Raw genomic sequence first — 22,864 nt, 5'->3', positions numbered from 1 at the left:
CGCACGTCCGTGTCGTATCGTGGCCTCATAGAAACCAAACGAACAAAAATAGCTTATCCAAGGAGCTCAAGAACAGGATGGGAGGGCCTTCCACTTAATACGCCAAGGGGGGAACGAAGCATACCAACTTACCTGGGAGACAATTCTAGATAGACCACACACTTCTATCACAGGAGGTCCCACATTATCCGACAGTCTTTGACAGCTGACAAGAGAAACGGATCCAGGGAAAGTGGAACTTGTGGGAGACAGGAAGTCGGATGCGTGTGGGGGGGAGTGTACAAGAGAGAGCGATGAGGCTGGGTTGTGGGTGCGCATCTTTCTTTTCTCAGAGTCTGCTCCCTCAATTTCTTTGGCAGAGCCAACGTCCACCCTCACAGAATCTGTCAAGAAACAAAAAAACATCTTATAGCCATGAAAGGATTTTTCAAATCGTAAGAATGTTCATCTGTCATAACAGAGGTGCCCAACCTATTTTGTGCCACAGACCGGTTCATACAAGTCCATAACTTTTGTGAACTGGCAACCGCAAGGGGAGTGGGGCAGGGCGGGGTTGATTGTTGCTAGCTGACTAATAAAATGCTAATGGACCTTAATATGGTCACTCTGATAAAGCAACCGACGCCACAGAACAATTATAATGTGCAAACTGGGGTTATTACAATAAACGTGAAGCCATATTTTTATGGAACAATATTAGCAGTGTCCACCTGAAATGTGACATTAAGGCACCACAGAACAAGTGCGGGAACATTCAATATATAACTCACCCCATAAGTTTGTCAAGAGCTGCTCACCACATATCGGGTAGAGCGGGCTTCATACGTGGTCTGTTTTTTTACTCATTTTGCGAGCTTGTGGTTTTAAATTTAGCATAATGCGACCGAGACAATTAGCGTCTTGACGTGCGGCAAGAGTCCATCATAGGTGGATGTAATGGAGAGAAGCTGGTCACTTTCCAAAATAATTTCTTTTTCAGCCCTGAATAAAAAATAAACTCAAGGTTTTTTTTTTTTTCTTTCATCTGTGCGACCCGGTCTAAAGGGGCCGGCTGGTTCGGGGACCACTAGGTTACACAACCCAGTTTTGGTCGTACTGTTTGTGGTGTGCTCAAATAATCTCAACGCACGTGTACAGATTCTGTTCCACCAATGATCTAAAAAAAAAAAAACAAAAAAAAAAAACGAAGTCCTCTTGCGCAGAAATCTCGCGTGATCTCAAAAGAACCAAGAAGAGAAAAACGCTTCCGGACATGTGCCGTGTTTTCCAAGTGTCGCTGAAGAGACTGCAAGAGGCAGCGTTCAAAATGGAGAGTCGCTTTGGAAAACCCTTCATTGCCATCTGGGGAAGCCACCATTCTAAATAAAACGACATCTGGCAGGACTTGTTCTGTGTAATTTGGAGCTGCTTCCTTGTTGGTCAGTCAGAGCGCTTCTTTGATTGGCTACATTGTGTTCACGTCACAATTTACAGAGTCATGGCATCTTAGTCGATGCCCCCCCCCCACCACCAAGATTTTTGTTCATAATTATTAAATCAACAAAGGGGTAGTTTTGGGGTTCAGTTCCTTACCTTTAATGAGGCGTGACATAGTAAGAAAATTCAACTGAGTGTAGTACCGAGTACTGGTTTATGTATCAAATCAGATTTATACGTTTGTGAAACGAGGTTACACTGTAGGTTGAAAGTGAAGAAAGGCTGCCAGGCGTACCTCCATATGAGTGTGGGCAGGCAGGTCAGGGGAGGGGCATGTTTTCTTTGAGTTGGACATGTCTAAAAGCGCTGTTCCGACCCCGTCCGCCTCGCCGCCTCCTCGGTGGCTCTTTCGCTTCCTCTTGGAGTCCTTCGTACGGCCTCGACTGCTTCGCCGCTGTTCTTCAAGTTCCGTCTATGGCGGCACATGCATTACATCAAGACATGTATTAAGATTCCCCTTGGGCACTTAGAACAACAACAATCTCAAAGACCCAAGTTTTTAAGTATGAGCAGGGTTTTAGAGCAACATACATAAATATATACATACATTAGGGCCGCCACAAACGATTATTTTGCTAGTCGACTATTGATAGTCTGGTGTGACTTTCTTGAGCGCTCAGCTTGACTGATTGGGAGCATAGCCTGCCGACACACGGCTGCGTATAAAGAGGAAAGGCGGACGTGACTGAGCTCAGCATGCGGCAGCGAAAGAGGACACTAAAGGCAAGCCGTCAGAAGGTACTGTAGCGCAGCAAATGAACTTGAAGCTTGCCACCATTCCGGGAAGCTTGACAAAAGAACTCTAACCGTGGGATGTCAGTGTAAACAGGGTGTTCAAAGTGAAGGTGCAAGGATACCCCGGTGAGTAACGCCACAATTTGTGAATAGATTGCTTGGGCTAACCGTTAGCCACTATAGTCACTAATTTATCAGCTGGCACTGTTCGAGCTTTCTCAAAAGATGGCATCATTTCTGAGGAGCCGCATGGAAACAAGACTGACTGACATTGAGGAGAGGGAATCTGTTATGCTAAATACTTCAAAAAAGTACAACCAAACTCAGTTTTGCGCCATTGACTTTTCATAAACATACGCTAGCGTGCGTTTGAGCGTGCATGAGTACTACCGTATGCTTTGAGATGGAGTATGTTTTACCATGCCTGCGCCCAATAAAAGGGTGCACCTTTATGTGTTAAATACAGAAATAACTAAGGCAGCGACTTTTAATATGGAGCGCCTTATGGTCGGGAAAATATGGTAAGTAAAGTTTTAGAATAGAATAGAATAGAATAGAAATCCCTTTATTGTTTTTTTTTTTGCTGCTGTATTTAGTGCAATTTTTACATTTGATTTCAGTATAGATATATAAATACACATTTCTTCAGGGCTCAAGCACAAGAGCCATAAACACACACGGCTATGTCAGTGCTGACCTGAATGAGTGTGCATAGTGTCGCCTCAGGTGGATCGGAGGCCGCCTGCAGGACTCTGCTGATGATATGCGTCTGGTCCAGAGAGACTTCTAGCAAATCTCCTTCCAGCTGCAGCTCCTCCAGTCGCTCCCTCGTGGCTGACGAAATCTGCACCACCTGACCTCTGAGCTCGGGCAGCAGCGGTAGCAGAGATCCCACACCTGAGCGTGCAGAGCAAATATAAAGCCTTCACGATCGGTTTCCAAAGGGAAAACAACAGGCTGTCCAACACGCTGACTTACCGGTGATGCTGGAGTTCTTGCTGATGCCATTTTCACGAGCAGCCTATAAGAAAATAAAAATCTCATCACACAAACAGGCAAGAAACATTTCATAGCCCATTTATAAAGATTCATACAGTCTGGGTCGCTGTTCTCAAACTGGAGACTAAGAGCCCAAATTTGTGGGTCTACAAAATAAATTTAGTTCAGAGTTATGACTCTGCTCCTACCTAACTAATGTAATCTACCACATGTGAGGCCAAATTTACCGCCAAGGATGGTCCAAACCCCCTCCTTGAGCCATCACCTTATTTTGGTGGAGGGGTATGTGTGTCCCAATAATCCTAGAAGCAAAGTTGTCTGGAGTTTTATGGCGATGGAACAAGTCCGAGAGGACCACACAAAGTATGCTTCAGAGACCTCCTAAGATGACTGATTTCTTTGGAACTCTATGTCCCTTGTAGGGACATGGGTCACCCCTCTGGAGCCAAACCAGAAGAGGTGGCTCAGGCATGTCCCTGGTGAGGTGTATCAGACACGTCACACTGGGAGGACGTGCCAGAGACGACCAAGAACATGCTGTAGAGAATATGTCTACTGGCTGGCTTGGGTACACCTCGAGATCTTCCAGGAGGAAAGAGATGAAGTGGCGAGAGAGGTAAATCTGGGCTTCCCATCTTAAGCTGCTGATTTTGCAACCCAACCTCAAATAAGCACAGCAAAATGAATTTATGTCCTAAAAATTCAAAAAGTGGATATCGGGACGCATTTTGATAGACAAGACGGTACCAAGTCACACAAGGTGTGAAGCAAAGAAATGGCATGTCGTGTCACTCAGATAAAGTGGGAGAGAAAAAAACAGGCTTTATCGCAAAGGATTCTTGGCCATATTCCATGGACAAACTTGATGCAGATGCTTTGGTCTAAGATCCCTTTGTTTAGCCACTTTACAGAAAGACACATTCTTAAATCACAGCGTGGACGCTTGTTTGGCTTTATTCAACCAATTAATGTTTAGCATTTTCAGGAAACCATTGCTTTTTTATTTTATAGCTTTTACTGCCCATATCTAAACAATGAAGTATACTTTGTTCTTAAAACTATTTTAGGCTAGACCTACAATATTTGTTATGACATAAAGTCCATTTTGGCTTTTATAATTAATCTCTTCAGTTTTTTCATCTCACACAGATTTATTATTAGGTTATTTACCTGACATGTTTTGGCAGCAGTTTTTTCGCCTTCTTCAGAGTATGGGCAAAAGACTGCCGCATGTCAGGTAAATAACCTAAAAAAAAACCTGGCAGAGATAAAAGAACAATTTTTGGTCCTGGTAAAATTTGTCTCATTTAAAGCTTGCTAATTGACCATTTTACCCATTCAGAAACACTTCCATTATAATATTCAGACTAAGTTTGGATGGCGTTCTATGTAGTTACTATGAAGGGATTCAGTTTATACCACAATATAAATTATGTACTACAAACATAACTTATTTGGTATTCAAATTATGAAGAGGTGCTCAGGAAACTGTCTCCAAAGAACCTCAGGTTTAGGGTGTACCTCAACGCCATTGGACTCCTTGGATTTCTTTTTCGGGGAATCGTCCGTCAGATCGATGATTCCGTCCTCTCCTTCACCACCCTCTGAGTCAGATAAAACAATGACTGAGCTGGAGTCCGCCTCTTTCTGCGTACTTTCCTCCTCTTTGTCACATCGGAGGGTTTCTTTGAGTTCTTGCAGCGTCTGAAGGGCCCGCTGCAGCTCTGGGGTCTCCAGTGCCTCTTTGGCACGACCCTGCCATGTGATGGCTCGCTCCGTAAGACACTGCAGCGCCTCTCCCTCGGGTAGGCGCACGGGTAGCCTCTGCAAGGCCACCAGTAATGCCAGGATAGTTTCCAGACGGGGGCGGCGTGAGCGCTGGCACCGTGGACACAGAAAGCGCGAGTCCCAATCCCACCAGCAGCGCGGGTTGCCTAGCAGTCCACAAGAAGGTAGCAGCGAGGGGAAGGGAACGCAGTCACCGTGGAACCAGTCCTTGCAAAGATGGCAACGCAATTGAGGTGAGCGCGGCTGACCGGCACACACGCACACCGTCTGAACAGAGGAGGCGCCGGAGTAGTTCCCGTTGTCTTTGATACAGTTTGCAGAGTCCGTTTCCTTGAGTTCATCTGACGTCTCCTTGCCCTCCTTGCAAAGTCCTGTCTTCCCCAAGTTGAATTTCTGTAACCTCAGTAGTGCCTCCTTCTCCCGGTGCTCCCCTTCTTTGAATGCCATCACCTAGAGGAAAAAGCACAAGTTCAGACACATTGAAGACCCGCATAGCCACAGCTCGATGTTGTGCAACAAACTCACAATAGCTGCAGGGTCTCGTAGGTCTTGAGCAGAGAGTCCCAGAGTGTTGGTATCACAGTCGTCCATGTCTTCTAGTGTCTCATCATGTCTCCTTTTAACACATGGACACAACACCTGCAGGCCAAAACTGCATGTTCATTGAAATTCTTCAGAACAGTTGCCATAGCTTGGTAGGGGCGGCTATTCATGGGGGATAGAGAAGACCCGTTGAGAGTATTCAGAGTTTGGCTGTCATCCTTAGTAATGAGTAATGGGGTAGCCGTGCTAGACTGATAAAATAATATAGCTTTAATTATGTAGCGCATTTCAATAAGTGGATGACTAAGGCAGAGGTGGAACCTTTGAGACTAGCTGGTTTATTTGACATGAGCTTTTGCAGACTGTTGAAATCAAAGCAGGAAGAGCACACACGGTCACGTGTGTTGCATTCATGAGCTGGGAAATTATAACAGTTTGTTACGATGTACTCATTTATAGTGTTATAAATAAATTCTGAGAACTGCGTGACAGTTCAATCAGGTTCAGCCAAATCGTTCAACACGCAGTGGGCATGAGTAGCAGTAGTAGGGCACCTCGAGCAGGCTGTGCTGACTGCTCTTCTTCAAGAAGGTCTTTGTGGCCTTGTCCCTCCAGGAGTGAGCGCTGGCCACCTGTAGCTCCAGCTGTCGCAGCTCCTCCATGAAGACGGGCAGGTCTCTTCCAATGGCCACGAGGCCCTCCAGGTCATCCAGGCACGGGTAATGCTCGCCATTCTATGACAAGAGGACACAGCATTATGACACAAGCCGAAATTACGCCAAGCGAGAGACAGTGGAGCAATTTTACCTGTATTTCCTCCAGGTCTGTTACCCAGGCATGTGCGCGGCTTAGACAGCCCTGCAAAGCTTGAATGTTGGGCAACTTTACGGGAATAAGCTGGGCCTCATTCACAATCGCCTCCAGTGTTGAGAGAGGGTGCTTTTGCCTGGGGAAGCCAATTGACGAGTTGAGATCAGGGTAACTGGTTGACATGTTTATGCAGACATACCTTTGTTCAAGACAGATCTGTGCCTTCTCCTCCCAACGCTCTGCAATAGTGAGCAGCTCTTGCAGTTCTGCCATGGCAGTATCCACAGAGGCACTCTGAGGCACGTTGCAGCCTGCCTCAATCAGATTCCTCAACACTGGCAACGTAACCTCTGGCCTCTCACCGCCTTCTGTGCCCAATGTGCGCCTGACCTCTGCCAGCCAGCGCCCCAACTCCTGAAGGCCTTGAAGCAGATCACACTCTGGTACCACGACAGGCAGCTGAGTTCCCTGCTCCAGCAACGACTGCACCAGCTCTGCTGGTGCAGAGTTCCTCCTCCAGTCGCGCTCATTGACCAACTCCTGAGCTCGGCTCTGATAATCACTCACCACCTGCAGAACCGCCTTGATGGGGAAAAAAATGCGAATGAAGCAAAAGTAGATTTTTTTTTTTTTGAGTTTAAGTTGAAAGCCAAGTCAATGAACATGGGGTAATTACCTGCACTTCCTCCAGCTGATTCATCACACAGGGTAGGTTGTGCATCATCTCTATCAAGGATTTCAGCTCCGCCAAAGTCATTTTTGTGGCACTAAAACAGCAATGAGTAAATGTTCTGATGTGACTAATAAATATGATATTCTACCTCCATCTCACCTGGTCTTTGAGTGAGCAAGAAGTTCAGAGCTCTTCTGTTGGCAATGCTCTATGTCTTTGAGGACAGTGTTGAGTTTACGTAGAAGTTCATTGGCAGGGAACTTTCTTTCCGCTGCTTCCGTTTTGAGGGTCTCCAAATAATAAATTCCTGTGATTCAATTAATTAACACACATTTTGATCGAGTTACTCGGTTTTGGAAGAAAACCTCAAAACAAAACAAATGTCAGCAACGTGAGTGGTGGTTTCCTACCTATTTCGTTTCCATCCTCTCGCTCAAGTGCCTCTTTTACTCTGTTGGCCCACGAATCAAAGGACTCCGAGCGAACCTTTAAGCGGTGTAACATGGCCAACAACTCGTCCAGGGTGTATCTGTACCTGCGAAGAGGTGCCGCAAAATGTTATCTCTGCAAGTGCAGTTTTGTGTTTTCCAGCGCAAACAATATAGCAGAATTCTGAGACTGTCATTTCTGAAGCCAAACATCAGACATGTCAAGGGACAAAAAAATAACTTATGAAAACAGAACAAGTACCTGAGGTAGAGTTTGTCAGTGGGGCAGTTACACAGGTCCTGAGTGTGATACAGACACACCAGACGCTCAGGGCAGTTTGAACAAGCCAGTGCAGAGAGGAAACACGTTGTTTTGCATTTGTCACACTGTCGCTCATCATCCGGTAACAGTTCAAATGCCTCACGCTCTGCTTCTGTAATGCCCTGCATGCAGAATATATATATATATACTTTTTTTTTTTTTTTTTTGAGTTTAGCAGACCAGTTTTAGCAAAAATGACAGAAACTGAAAGCATAGAAAAGGATGCCAAAAAGACAAAATTTGCCAACTTTTACCCTTTCCATCAGAGCCTTCCGGAGCTTTCTCTCCTCCTGAACAATAATAAACATTTCCCGGTGTGTTGCTGCAGCAAGATTAAGATCTAGTTTCTCTGGACTGGCTGCCATTTTACAAGTGAGCTCTTCGTGAGAAAAGACGCAATACCGCCGCAGACGTCGATAGTGCTCAATGCAGGAACGACCGGCAGGCAGCTATAAGAAACAACAAAATCGTGGGGTCATCCTGTTTCTCAAATTTCACTTTTGTAGAACTGCATTAGGAGACTTACCCAGTCTGCTGTACAGAAGTTTACTGCTTCTGCAAAATTATATCCCTGGTTGAAACCACTGTGGTATGCTCTGGGGAAGGTGATAACAAACTCGCCAGCACACTGGTTGGTCCTAACAACCTGTCAATTCAAAAAGCAGTCACGAGTCACATAAATGGTCATTTTGAGGCAACAGAATATGCACATCAAGACACTGACCGGTACACCGTGAGCCATGAGAATGTTTGGGTTCATGATTGTGACCAACTGGTGCAAAAGGTCAGGCTGGTACTCAAATAACTCTGGAGTCAATTTCTTCATCACCTCCTCTAGTCGTTCAGCAGCTACTGAAGGAACTCCATACCAGGTTTTGGGTTCCCCCCTGAGGATGATCAATCATGTCAGCATATAAGATCACTTTTTTTTTTTAAAACAACAAACAAACACTGTGTCCTGTACCAGTGCAAGTAGTTGATGGAGTAGCTCCAATGATCCTCAATGTGCCAGCAGAAAGCAGAGAATACCATGCCAACATAAAGCCAAGGCACCTTCATGCCAGAGATATCGCCATTAATGTGGCACAGTAGAGACTGCTCCAGTACGGGCATCACGTTCAAGTTCCAGCCACTGCGGGCGTAGTCCTGACAGGTGCACAGATTGAACGCCATGAATTACTTGAGAGTTTGCCTCGACTTGCATAACATACCATTACTGTATTCATTGTCGGTGGGTTACTCTTTTATATTTTATTATCTATTATATTCCAGACAGATTGGTGACGTCGACAAGAAGGGTGATATAGGTATACTAACGCAAATAAACAATAACTAATATAATTTTACGATAAAAATGACACCTCCAGAACATTTAAAAAATACTGAGTCGAAATTGACATCAGACTTCACATAAAAGATTATTCTTTACTTCATAATGCATTACCAGTGTGTTTTATATGGACTTGGGATAAACAAAATTACAGGAAATTGAACTGAACTACAAACATTTCTTTCTAAGGCCTGGGAACCCGATTCTCAAGTTAATTATGCCTTAATGTTTTGCTTTTCTAAGTGGGACCCATAGACGGTGAACTGCAGCAAGCCATAAACAAGCAAGCTCACCTCCTCTTCTTTTGTCAGAATCCTCTTGCCATTGTTCATCGGGAAGCCGCTGCCAAACTCTTTGGAGTGGATGTCCGCTCCATATTCTACAGTCACATCCTCCTCGATGCTGCTAACTAACCTCCAGAATTCCCTCTCAACGAGCTCGGTGGGAACCATCTACAAGGGAAGCACACACGGATGATCTTTCTCTCTCTCTCTCTCTCTCTCTCTCATTATTGCAGCAGTCATGCTTTCCAGTAGTTTGTGTGTGTGCTTACATGGACGGGCATGTTGAAGTAATCTGCTTTGAATGCGTCGGCCATCTCCCCAAAACTTTGCAGGCTGTACTCACGAGTTGCTTGTTCAAAGCCAAATGCTTCCGAAGGTTTCTTACACTCCTGCAAAGAAGCACGTACATCAGGAATAAGTCTTATCGGTCTATCTTAATGCACGACAAGTTTTTTTTTTCTAAGCTACAACTTACTTCAGCAACACACTTTGGGCATCGCCAGTTGCCTTTGGGAGGGTCAGTGAGTGGGGGCAGTAGACAGTACGTGTGGTAGTTGTCATCACAACCATCACACAGCAAGAGTTTCTCATCGTCATCTCCACGACCACACATACGACACACATAGGACTCCACCTTTGACAGAACATTTTTCAGTATTTAGTGGTAAATTGGCACGTTATTACTCAAAAGGCTCCAAAATACAGACATTGTCTTAATACACTGGAAGTAGTGACTAAAAACATTATTACAAGATCACAATACTAATTACAATATTCAATACGCTATACTTTGCATTTCAACCATGGACACATTTTTTCTCCCAAAGATACCAAAATGTAATACTCCACGACAAAACACGAAATAACGGTCGGTCCAATAAAAGATAATGTTTGTATGTCTCTTCCCCCAGAGTTTTGATTGATGCATGTTTCAATTGATCACTGTCCATGCCTGCATCTCAAGAAAGCACTCTTGATCAAATCAAATTTCCCTCTAGTTTATCACTATCTTTGGAGTCGTTAATTGCAATGCCTGATTTTTATGAAAATGGTTGCTCAAATGATCACTTTATCGGGGTTGATCGTTTTACTTCCTTACCCCCTGCATGTTGTTGAGGTTCCGTCTTAACCTCATGGTCATTTTGGTGCATGGACCATCTGTAAAATGTTGGCGACTATCTTTGTGAAGATGCTCCTCCAATTCTTCTTTCTTAACTTCAGTCTTCACTTCATCCTTGACCTCTGTTTTGACCGTGATGCTGGCGGGGGGAACTTGGGGAGTGTCTGGGGACTCTTCGGTCGGTCTGTCGGGCGGAACCAGAATCTCCGCTTTTAAACTAGTGACAGCAGGAGCAACTGCTGTGCCATCCATGACAGTCACAGTTTGAGGCAGTTCATCTGGAAGAAAGGATTAAAAGTAGTCATTGGAATGTATGCAGCATTTAAGTCAATGCATCTCTTACCCTTCTTCCTCATGCCACGATCACGTGCCACAAGTCCAAGTCCCATCATCTTGGGTCCGGCACCGTAGATCTGCAGCTTCTTCAACTCTGGGTTCTTCTCTATGTCTTCCTCAGTAGGTTCGGGCTGAAAATAAAAAAAAAAAGGTGCAGAGTCGTCAATAAAGAATGTACAGACTGCTGCTGCTCTTCAAAGCACACAGAGCATAGCAATGCGGACTAATGCAGACAAAAATCAAGATCAGAAGCAGTGCAAAAAGGAGTTATTCTAGCTAGGTTAGCCATTATGGAAAGCGTGAAAGACTCATCACAAGGTAAACAATTCAAAAGAAGCTAAAACAGCTACAACCATAAACAGAACACTAATGACTCACAAAGCAATTTTAAATTCCCTCAACAATGACATGGAAACATGCCATTGCTGCGGGGTTGTTTGAGCCAGTCAAAACACTCTTGTACTGCAAAAGTCAAACATTTATTTAAAATTATGAGAAACCAGATGAGACCAACCATCTTGAAGATAATTCAAATGCTGATTGGTCATGAAATGATAACACTAGCACCAGTTCAACAAAACTACATCCAGGAAGTTATCATTTAGCTCACATTTTTCCACATTGTGTTACATTACAGCCTTATACCAAAGCGGAATTATTTCTGAATTCCATCCAGCCATTATATGAACTGTTCACCCTTATGACGATCGCGGGTGTGCTGGAGTCTATCCCAAATGTTGTAAGGTATTAGGCAAGTTACACCCTGAACTGGCTAACAAACAACCACTCAATTCCTAAATTTCCCCTCTGGAAATACCACACTCACAACAAAAAGCTGCAGATATTTGTGCATATTTAAGAAATCACATGTAAAATATTTCACAGCCTTTACACAATACTGCACTGATGCACTTTTTGGCAGAAAGTACATCCTTGAGTCTTGGCACATCTTCAGACAAGTTCACACATTCCTATTTGCAGCGCCTCTCAATTTCCTCGAGCTTGGATAGTGTCGGTGCAAAGCCATTTTCAGATCACTCCCAAGACATTCAAATCAGATGACTCATTTAATTTGACGGTGTGTTAAAGATCCTTGTCCCGTTGAAAGGTGTACCGTCACCACAGTGTTAGGTCAAGAGGGTTTTGGAGCAGGTGTTAATCCTGAATGTCTCTACATCACTTCATTAATACTTCCCTCAATTCTGACATGTCTCCCCATTCCTGCTGCTGAACAACATCCCCACAGCATGCTGCTGCCACCAAAGTGCTTGACTGTTGGGACGCTGTTGGCCAGATGATGAGTGGTGCCCAGTTTACTTCAAAGATGACATTTGTCATTCATGACGAAGACTTAAATCAGACATGCACTACCAAGTGTTGAACCTTAGCTATACGGATGTGTGCCTAGCCAAATAATGACCAGTCAAGTACATTTAGGTCCAACTGAGCAGTAAAAATATGCCATGTCAGTGGAAACAGGTTTACCCCGGGCTCTATCACGAGGTTCACAGCAAAGGCTGTGAATACGCCACGACATGTAATTTCTTAATTTTACAAGAGAGTTGCAGAAATTTTCTTGGGGAAAAGTTAAATACTCTCCAGACATACTACATGTCCAAGCTGTGTCATATTAGGGAGTCAAACACCATGAACAAGACTGTGGTGAACTCTGCAGCACAGAAGTAGACAACAGTTTAAATAATAAGACTCACAAAATTAAATGAACAGAGGTTTGGAAATGGGCCCATAAACACCTTATGCAGAAAATAACCATTGTACATAAGCCATTCTAAATCAAGCTCCATGACAAATGTCTGCAAATAAAATGGACATCACTCCGGTTTTTCCCATTCGTCTTTCCTACAAATATTTGATGCGAAGTCAAAATGCAACCTTTTATTCCAGATGTGATGCAAGGCTTATTCTGGCTGTGAAGTTAGTACCACAAGTCACCTTTCAAAGCCTTATGGGATATTTTAAATATTTTTAACAACCACTGTGAGCAAACTGCACAAGTAGGTGGATATGATTTGATCGTTGTTTTGTTAATTAGTTAGCAGGACAATGCAAAACCTACACAAGACATTGGGTGGTGTGTACACCAAACAAAAGCAAACTACATTTTCGTGAAGGCCCAGAAAATTGTTAAGAACAAGGAGTTAACTTTTTGCCAATACAGTCAGCGGGGTGGTACAGTATCACTAGAGACAAATTAAATACAGTGGTAGATTGAGTTTCAAGCTTTATTTGTGCTGTGGAGCACAATACCGGTTCTCGGCAACCATATTTCAAGTAAGCACCTCGAATTTTAGGTCGCAACACAAAGGGGGAAAAATGTGATGGGTAGTAACTTGGAAAACTCTGTAGTTGGTGCACTCATAAATCAAGGCATGACAGATTCAAATATTATATAAAAGGAAAATCTGGCTTCCTCAGCAAAAAAAGCACTCGGAGAGAACACATGCACCTTAAAGCAATGCAGCCAGACCAATGGCAGAACAACCCAACAAAGATCAGAGTAGCACAACTCAGATAGAGAACCTTAATCCAAACAAAATATGAGGGATGTGTTAATGTACTAAGTCAGAAACACAGTTGACAACTGGATAGAAACTAATTTGAATAAAAATGGTCGGCTGGGATGCGAAGTGTCACGCTACTTCAATGACAATTTCACGTTGACTCAAAACACAAAAAATAAAATGCTCTTCATGTTGATTTTCGTTTAAAGTCCAGAAAATTTCAGTAAACCCACCAACCGCTGCCAAAGATTGGGCAGGTATATCAGGAAACGGATGTTATAAAATTATCCCTATGCACAACAGCCAGTCATAAAGACCCCCATTAAGTGTAATATGCAAACCCGAGAGTGAGAAATGTTAATTGTAATATGTATTAGTGAAAATGATTAAGTGGTTAGTGCCAATAAAACAATTTTAAAAAATGCATATGGGTGCCAGGAATTGTGCAGTGGGTAGCAAAGAAGTAAGAGTAGGGGCTGAGGGTGAGCTCATATGCTCAAGAGGCAGTACCGCTGAGTTGAGTTGAGAGCCAGTGATGGGCGGATGGGGATTCGGATCCTCCGGACCCTGCAAGGGGACACAACAACAGCAACGATAAACTAAGCCAGGAGGAAGAAGAGGACAGGTGGGACAGTTGGGAAGTATGAGCTGAAACTTGTAGCTCCGGTGAAAACTTAACATGTTCAGACTCTTGTCCATCTCTCTTCAGTAATCATTCCTAATCTCACGTTGAAGGAACAGTTTTACTGTTCAACAATGTGCGGTATAGAAAGTGCAATAATTAATAGATTAATTGACAACTATTCTGAATATTGATTCATCGTTGAGCGACATTGTTACTTTAAAATGATCCAAATTCTGTCTCTCAACAGTTAATAGACCTCTGTAGCGCTCCATAAAAGCAGACAGATTATCTTTGCGTTTAATCAAAATACGAAATTTGAAAATATTTGCTTTTACTTCGGGAAACGAATAACCAACATTTTTGCCCATTATCTGAGATGCTACAGACCAAACCAGTAACTGAATCATAATTTGTTTGTGCATTTTTTGCGCTGACAATTTTAAATGATGTCCTGTTTTTGAATGAAGTAATAGTAGTAATAGATATTTTTTATATAATTCATTGATCACAAAAAATATCCACAGATCTATTCTTAAAATCATTAGTTCCAGCGCTAGTACATTGTATTACGAAAATACTCAAACTTAATAAATTCCATTGATAATAATAAGTCAAAATGGGCAAGTGGTAAAAAAATTACAAATGATTCCTCAAGGTCAGGTGTGCCAAGTCTGGTCCTCAACAATCCCTATCCAGCCTGTATTACATGCCTCAGCTCGTCAGCAAGCCTGGTAACAGTGCTAATCATTTTAGTCAGCTGTGTTGGAAACTTGGGAACCCCTATATGACCTAGTGATACTGGTTGTTTTCTTAATTAGATACAAATCTCTGTTCATAAAAGTAGCTGGGGGGGGGATGCACCCAAATAATAGGCAGAAAGGAACAATAGCGGGTTATGGCACAGGTGCATTGCAGGATGGAAGCGAAGCAAAGCAAGCTGGGATGCGACCCAAGAGCGCTGTCACATCTTCCAGACATACATAGACACACTGAATTGAGCAAAGAACAGTTAACAGCAACACAGGAGCATCAGCATAAGATGGAGGGCTGCCATCTAACTGATGAGACGTAGACCTTCAGGCATGTGACAAAATAAACGTGAAACAACTGAAGCCGCTTCTTTCCATTTTGTGTGAGAAGACAGCAACAGGATGGCTTGGGGATGTAAGCAATTGGTGGCGGCCCACCATCACGCCACCAATGAACAACGATGGCAGACTATGAACTGACATAACTTGCCACGATCGTCATTGAAGAAAAGAGGATCCCATTTCACCCCCCCCCCCAAATGGGGGTTCAGGAATTCTCTCGCTGCAACGAAACATTGACCATGATACATTCCGGTTGATCGATTATTCTGGCATCCATAGATCTCAATGATATTTGATTTATTGCTCTGTCAATTCTTGTACAGTGGTGCCTTGAGATAGGAATCGGTTGCATGATCGCACTTGTGACTCTAAACACTTGTATCTCAAACCATCTTTCCTTATTTTATTGAATGTAAATGACATGAATAATTTCCAGCCCCCCCCCAAAAAAAAATGTACATAAAGAATATAACAAAACTCATAACAATGACAATTTACATACTTTAAAAAAGCACCACAATTTAATGCTGAAATTCAATTAATTGTGCTGCTCCTTCTGATGAGCCCACATTGGTCACCTGGGGTCAGGGTGCAGTCAGTAGACCAACAAATAACTATTCTACTATTACTGTACGTGACTCAGTAAAATGCTGTTATATTGGTCATTCTTCATAGAATAATGATATAGCAGTAAAAGCTAGCTGGCCGTTTCTTCAGGCAGTCCTTCGGTTGTTTGACAATACAATAGGTGTAGTTTGCTTTGTTTTACAATTAGTTTGGTTTGACAGTAAACTTCAACTGGTTGAGGCATTAAATAGCTTTTTTAGGTCAATTGTTAACCATATGCCAAATTGCTGCTTATTGTGAAGTGAATTAAACTGAGTTCATTGTCACCATTTAACGCTCGCATCTCAAGGTACACAACAGCAAGTCAAAGAGGGAAAAAAATAATCATATAAAATAAAAAACATTCTTACGTCAGTTCATCAGTATCAAGGCACCACTGTATAATGGCAATGTCTAACTAAGACTGCAGCCAAGGTGTGTCGGAAAGTTCCAGGACTCGTGTCACAATTTTATTCCTCATGGCCGAGTGGTCTAAGGCGCCGCGTTCCGGACCCAGTCTCCCCAGGAGGCCTGGGTTCGAATCTCGAATTTCCCCATTGTGGGACTAATAAAGGCATTATTATTATTATTATCAAAGTGGGTTAGACTATCAAAACAGCATTACAAACTGATCCTGCAGGTCTATTTTATCCCTGCTGACTAACAGCACAGAATGTCCTTTTGTGCGCACTGAGTTTGAGTATGCATACTAACAACATCATCAGTGTTGCCGTTGAGTGACCAAGGGTTGATATGAGAGCGGGTGTCACCAGAGGGTCAGTCCCTCTTTTCGACCTGGATCAGTGTGATTCGTTTTTAACTTTCCCAAGCTCGAGGGGGTCAATCAAGGTACTCGTTTCGATGTGGGCAATATCAAGACGTTCAAATTGATTGAGATGCGCAGGATCCTGGAAGAATCCTTCCAGAAGCGACACAGAAGACTGGGAAGATGTTAAACTCCAGTGTGATTATTTCCATGACAACTTGTATTTTAAAATATCTTTTTCCTGACATCAATCCTGGAACCCGTCTGACACACATTGAGCATACAGAATAGAAAACAGCATGTTTCCTTTCCCAAGATCCATGAACAAAATAACCAATGTGCGTTTCAATGAGGGGCAAAACACAAAATCAAATTCCTGGAAACTCAAAAGTAAGCTTGACATAAAACAATGACATGCAAAGGAAACAAACTGTTAAAATGATAAGAACAGTTGGACATCGTCCGTTTTAGTTCAGGACAAACAGAGCCAGTGAGTGAAAATAATTTACAAAGTCAATTTCACTCCAGCACTGTGGCACAGTTTAGAAATGATACTGTAAATTGCTCCTAACACAATCATGTAAAACTTAAAAACCGGCTCTGAAGCATTAAAGCGTAATCCTCAACAAATAATCAGGTAACTCAGTGCCTAGAGAAGACTATTATGACGACTGATGACGAAGCGCTTTGACTTACATCTGGCTGGCAGCGGTTCGCTCGACGCCCATAACTGCTCATTTTAGATGGCTGCACAGACTGACGCAGAGGGATGGAGTGGGGCTTGTACTCCTTATCCACATCCTCACCATCGTAGTGCTTTGGCTTGCAATGCTGTGAAATCCATCCATGAGAAAACTTGAATGTCAATTTTTGTCAGAGTTTTTCTTTTTAATAAAAAAAAATATATATAGTTGAGTGATACCGGCAAGGTGGCACCAGAGTGGAACATTTCAAAGGGGTGGACAATCCTCTCATAATGCGAGCGCAGAAGAGAACCAATGTTCTTGCCCGGAGGGTAGCCGAGCCTTTGAGCCACACGGGCCCAGCGTCGTTCTTTACAGACCATCTCAAAACCGCCTTCATCAGACACAACCTGGAAAACCAAGGTACTAGTCATGTTCAAATCTTTTTTTTTTTTTTTTTACAACAGAGTTGGAGTCTTGAGGAATTGATGGAATAATCCATTTGAGAAAGAGTTGTTTGTGACATCTGAGCTCTAATTCCATAAGAAACTTATTGCAGGACTTAGGATATGCATATTACATGGGACATTTTTTTTTCAATATATTGTGACATTTATTTAATATACATAACTATAACTCGAGCTAGCTAGCTATATATCAGGACAGTCATATGATTAAAAATTTTGATTGCGTTAATCACAGCTTAAAAATTAAAATTAAATCAATTCCACCGACACACCTTCCATTGAGGAAGCAGAGCCTGAAGACTTCAATGTGGACTCGCCAATCTCTAGGGTTGAGATACCCGAGGTGGTTAACAAATTCCTCGGTGGAAAAGGCGCCGGGGGTGTTTGAGAGTTGCTCGGAGTTCAAGGCTCTGAATGCTGTGGGCCTGTCATGCTTGACACGCCTCTACAACAATGTATGGCTATATGGGACAGTGCCTCTCGACTGGCAGGCCGGGGTGACGGTCTCCCTTTTTAAGAAGGGGAACCGGTCTCCCTTTTTAAGAAGGGGAACCACCGGGTGTCCCAAATACAGAGGAATCACACTCCTCAGTTTCCCTGGTCAGGTCAATTCAGGGGCGCTGAAGAGGGTCCGTCGGGAGGTCGAAACTCAGATTCAGGAGTAGTAGTGCGGTTTTCGTCGCAGCCTCAGAACCGTGGACCAGCTCTACACTCTTGGCAGGCTCTTTGAGGGTGCTTGTGAGTTCACCCAACCAGTCTACATGCATTATAAATGTTTTTGCATGTTCGGTAAATCGTTTTGTTACACACGCAGCTTTTTTGAAAGCGCTATATAACTATACAGTGAAACCCTGCTACTTCGCGGTTCACCTTTCGCGGGTTCAGTGCTTCGCGGGTCTAAAAAAAATATTCAAAAATTAAAAACTTTTTTGCCCGGGCACGATCGGGGCTCTCCATTCGCTCCGCGGGGGCATTGTAGTTTCGCCGAGCGGCACGACGGGGCGCTGGAGCGGTTAGATGGCCGGGTGCGGCGAAGAGGAGAGTGGACGAAGAAGAGCACGTTCCCCCTGGCACGATCGGGGGCGACGTTTCGCGCGGTTCGGACCGTACCAGAGCTCCGGCCGGCGTGCGTGGCAGTTAAGCCAAAGAGGAGCACCTTCCGCCTGGGCACGAGCGGGGCGACATTTCGCTCCGTTCGGGACCGTATGAGAGCTCCGGAGGAGGCCGGCCGGCGTGCGTGGCAGTTAAGCCGAAGAGGAGCACCTTCCGCCCGGGGCACGAGCGGGGCGAAATGAAACAGAGTTCAACCGAACGGAGACACGCTTCGGGGGAGCAGGTCCGGCGTGCGTGACAATTAAGCCGAAGAGGAGCACCTCTTCCACCCGGGCACGAGCGGAGCGCGAGGCTGTCAGTTATGAATGAATAAATGAATAAATAAATAAATGAAGAATGCCACCTTTCATTTCACAGGGCACACCGGACGGCGTACCAGCAGGTAAAAGTCGAAGTAATTAAATAAATACAAAAAGAAGTAATTGAATAAATACAAAAATGATGGCTGGGGAATAAAAAAATAATAAGTTTTAATAATAATTTGGTTCTTTTGTTACAACATGAATTTCACTCTCTCTCTACCCGTATTCTATATGGTGTACTGTATACAGGGGATATACTGTATACCTGTATAGGTTTTTTTAAGCATTTTTGAAGGGGCGCCGTTACTTCGCGGATTTTCAGTTTTCGCGGGTGGTCTCGGTCCCCATTAATCGCGATAACCGGGGTTTCACTGTAATTGCATTATTTGTTAGACACTTGAGCTTGTGCTTCACTGAGGATCTTCTGTCATTCTGGGCGGCAGGAAGGCAACTGCTGTAATCAAGCTTTTTTGGGGGGATTAGATGCTACTTTTTAGAAATATTTTTAAATCTCACATACCACCTGAAGTGACATCGTGTAACCCCATTTGAGAACCACTGCAATAGGCAAAGGCAACACAGACATTTTATGAAATTCATAATCACCTTCGACAGACCAAAAAGATCAAGGATGCGCCTCTCGATGTGCGGGATTTTCAAAGAGGAAGCCTGGATCTCCCAAAATCTGGCAATGCGGTCCAAATAATTAAGCTTCACTCTTGTCTCCGCCTGGGAAAAAAGAGATATAAAGGACAACAACTATGATAAACCCCTTCAGACATTTAATTCATTTAGAAACATGAGACAGTCAGTGTATAAATGACTTGCCTCCAATTCATTAAGCCTCTGGATGCGCGGCGTAAATCGGAATGTATCCAGCTCCACTGAAAATGGGGGTTGCCAGTCCTATTTAGAACAAGAACATCACATTCAGCATTGCCGTCATGAGCCGGCTCTGCTAGTTCCCCGTAAATAACAAGAATGAATTGAATGTTTCCCTGTGTGACGTGTTAAAGCACAGCAGCAGAACATTTAGACGCTGTGGCCTAGGGCACATGGGCTCTAGTCTTTAAATGTAGTAATAGTACTCTAGTACTTACTGGTGGCGGTCGAATTTTGCAGATTCCAGACTTCTCTGCAATTGGACGTATTTTGGCGATGTAGCCTAGAGGATCCTTGAACTCCTCCCATGACGGCTCAAAAACTGGACACTCCGGAGGAGCTACAAACTCATCCCCTTCCATTGCCCTGAAATACATAATCATATCATTCTGCAATATCGATGGTAGCCACCCCAATAGAAAATTGGTCAAGAAACAGAGCTCAACATAAAAGTAACACCCCAAATGTTCAGAAAAACCTGGCGCTCGTTCATAGCATGCTATGCTGCAAAATAGTCCCACACATGAAAGGGTGGGTGGATCAAAGACTGCGAATTAGCAGTGCTAGGGTCATTTTCCTAACAAATTCATCTCATGATTCAAAAACAAGCACACACAGTCAAGCAAAGGTAAAAATATCTGATTTAGATTCAAACACAGATTAGTGTAATCATCTGAAACTTCCATTTAAAAAAGAGGTATACATGAGATACATAGATATTGGAGAGAAGAACGATACCTTTAACAAGCAGGTTTAATTGTTAGCAAAGCATTCATTTTCTGTGTCACTATCAGTGCAACACAACTGATTCAAATGATCAGAATGATTATCCAGCTTCTGCAGATCTTGCTGATTATCTGAATTTGAATCAGGTGTGTTGCAGAAGGGTGCCATGTTGGATAAAACATCCAGGATGCCCAAGCTTGGGGAGAGCAATTGCCTATCCGAATAAAAAGATACAAGAGGCATTTTTTGGCTACTCATATACAAAGTGCATAATTTGGAATTTGAAGCACCTCTATTTTAACCCTTAAATATCAGAAGACTGGAGAGGAAGTATTTGTTTTGCCCTCAATGGAGGCCTTGTGTATTTGCCCTTCCACTCAAGACAACAAAAACGTACCTTCTTTGACAATCCACATGATTGAAAGTGGACTGAAGAAAACTTGGCAACCCATTTTTTTCATTAATCGTCATACATAACCACAAACTCAGTACGATAATGTTGAGAAATGGAACAATGTTTTGAAAATGACCTCTTTAAAATCTTCACACTGGGGGTCACTGGTAGTTAATTTAAGTATGTTCGTACAATCCGTGTTCGTGAAGCTTGTACCGAAACAATGGCGTGTAGGCCATGTACTCAAATTAAGGCCACAAAGGCATCTATGTATCTAAGAGCACCTTTTGGGAACGGCTATGAAATTACGTATTGACATTAATGAGCGAAGAAGCACTCACAGTGAAATGAGGACGTTTGTCTTTCACCAAGTTGATATCAATATTGAGGAGAGAGAATTGCTTTGGTGACAAGCAAATTGGTTAAATCCCCTGAAACCACAAGACGATTTAATATCAGTTCCAGTCAAAACAAGTCCTAAAAACGATGCATAGCAATTCACTTTAGTCTCACTAAGAATGCCCATGCCTACGTTTTCTTTGATCCTTCGCAGTGTATCGTTTTTTTTATTTTTCTCAAACACCGGTGGAGCTAACGTTAGCATCAAGGCCTGCGATCAGATTTTGCCGTCCGGAGCAGCTTGGTTAGCATTAGTTAGCTCGGAGGTGAAAATTAGCAAACATTGACACGGGGCTTCCGTGTGTCCTCACGACAACGGCCAAGTCGACGCAGCGATTGGACATTATGTAACAAAAGCAGCGTAGCATTGGAACACTATACACGCGACACAGCGTCGTTGTGTGCGGTTGTTGACTGACCCAAAGACACCTCGATGTCCCGGGCTATGACGGGGCCGCTGGACGCTCTCCTTCGTCTAGTTGCGGTGACTGCTGGCTGTTGCTTGTTGGTGGTTGGCTAACGAGGGCCAGCTGTGCTTTGGTGCCGCTGGCGAGCTAGTGCTGCTAACTGTTACAATCAAAGTTGGTCGCTTCAATACACCCTGTATGTCCTCCACTCCGCCAAAACACTCAAAATATGGATGCGAGGCATCCGTTTCATTTTAGCCAAGAATCGCTACTGTGAACGTATTTGTGGTGAGCAATCCTTTTCCGACAAACACCATTACTCCCTTCAGGCCATCCTATCTTTCTTGACGAGTCGCCATCTTGTTTTTTTTTCTTTTTCTTTTTCTCACGGGTGAAGCACTACCCAGAGTCTTCGCAGAGCGTCCGCTACGTTCGCTCTTTGGAAGTAATGCGCACGTACGCTGATTCACGATGGTACTTAAGAAGGCAACAACGCGCTGTAGTTACAACCGTCGCTTCAAGGAAAACAATCACAAAGGAAACTCAGTAACTGTAATAAACAACGCACTGTACCTTGGAAACAAGGCCTTCGTGTATCATATTCTTCTCGTAATTTCACAACAGAATAATCTATAGTTGAATGAGATTTGTGTTATTTTCGGCATAATTTGTGTGTTCCCAGCAGCATTTAGAAACTGTAATGATAATATTGCCTTTATTAGTCCCACAATGGGGAAATTCGAGATTCGAACCCAGGCCTCCTGGGGAGACTGGGTCCTGAACGCGGCGCCTTAGACCACTCGGCCATCCTGGCAGCCCTTTGTTACTTTACTTTGGAGTCAGCCAGTCCTCCCTCAAGCGCCTCAAACGGGTGCAAAATTCTGCTGCTCATCTTTTAACTGGAGATTGAAAGACAGATCTTATAACTCCAATCTTGGCTTCAATTTAATGGCTCTCCCGGTGTGCGTTATAGTTCATTTTAAGATAGTTCTGTTTGTCTTTAAATCTTTAAATGGCCTCACCAAGTGTACCTCTCT

At 43.5% G+C, this 22,864-nt stretch overlaps 1 protein-coding gene across 4 annotated transcripts; it reads right to left on the bottom strand.

Moving 5' to 3' along the window:
* Window positions 1-241: 241 nt before the first annotated feature.
* kdm5c (lysine demethylase 5C) lies at window positions 242-22,264 on the bottom strand. 4 transcript variants are annotated; one of them, XM_088289357.1, is made up of 30 exons: window positions 21,840-22,264; window positions 21,363-21,452; window positions 20,120-20,267; window positions 19,848-19,925; window positions 19,626-19,748; window positions 17,377-17,547; window positions 17,151-17,285; window positions 13,877-13,933; window positions 10,852-10,975; window positions 10,488-10,786; window positions 9,864-10,022; window positions 9,658-9,777; window positions 9,398-9,556; window positions 8,739-8,920; window positions 8,499-8,661; window positions 8,301-8,420; window positions 8,029-8,223; window positions 7,715-7,896; window positions 7,435-7,559; window positions 7,184-7,331; window positions 7,028-7,118; window positions 6,551-6,933; window positions 6,349-6,487; window positions 6,096-6,275; window positions 5,524-5,637; window positions 4,732-5,448; window positions 3,190-3,232; window positions 2,909-3,108; window positions 1,712-1,888; window positions 242-383 (listed from the first exon to the last, which is right to left on the bottom strand). In XM_088289357.1, exons 3-30 carry the CDS (start codon window positions 20,261-20,263, stop codon window positions 375-377), a joined length of 4,737 nt encoding a protein of 1,578 aa, XP_088145483.1. In that variant the 5' UTR covers window positions 20,264-20,267; window positions 21,363-21,452; window positions 21,840-22,264; the 3' UTR covers window positions 242-374. The 4 variants fall into 4 exon arrangements, with proteins under 4 accessions (XP_088145483.1, XP_088145486.1, XP_088145484.1 ...); XM_088289360.1 differs by lacking the exon at window positions 13,877-13,933; XM_088289358.1 differs by lacking the exon at window positions 21,363-21,452.
* Between the last annotated feature and the right edge of the window lie 600 nt (window positions 22,265-22,864).

Source organism: Idiotropiscis lumnitzeri, chromosome 3 (assembly GCF_059441095.1).
Source record: "Idiotropiscis lumnitzeri isolate Australia: NSW breed Sydney's pygmy pipehorse chromosome 3, RoL_Ilum_1.0, whole genome shotgun sequence".
NCBI lineage: Eukaryota > Metazoa > Chordata > Actinopteri > Syngnathiformes > Syngnathidae > Idiotropiscis > Idiotropiscis lumnitzeri.
The sequence above is the reverse complement of the archived record's forward strand: the minus strand, read 5'-3'. Positions and strand labels throughout refer to the sequence as shown.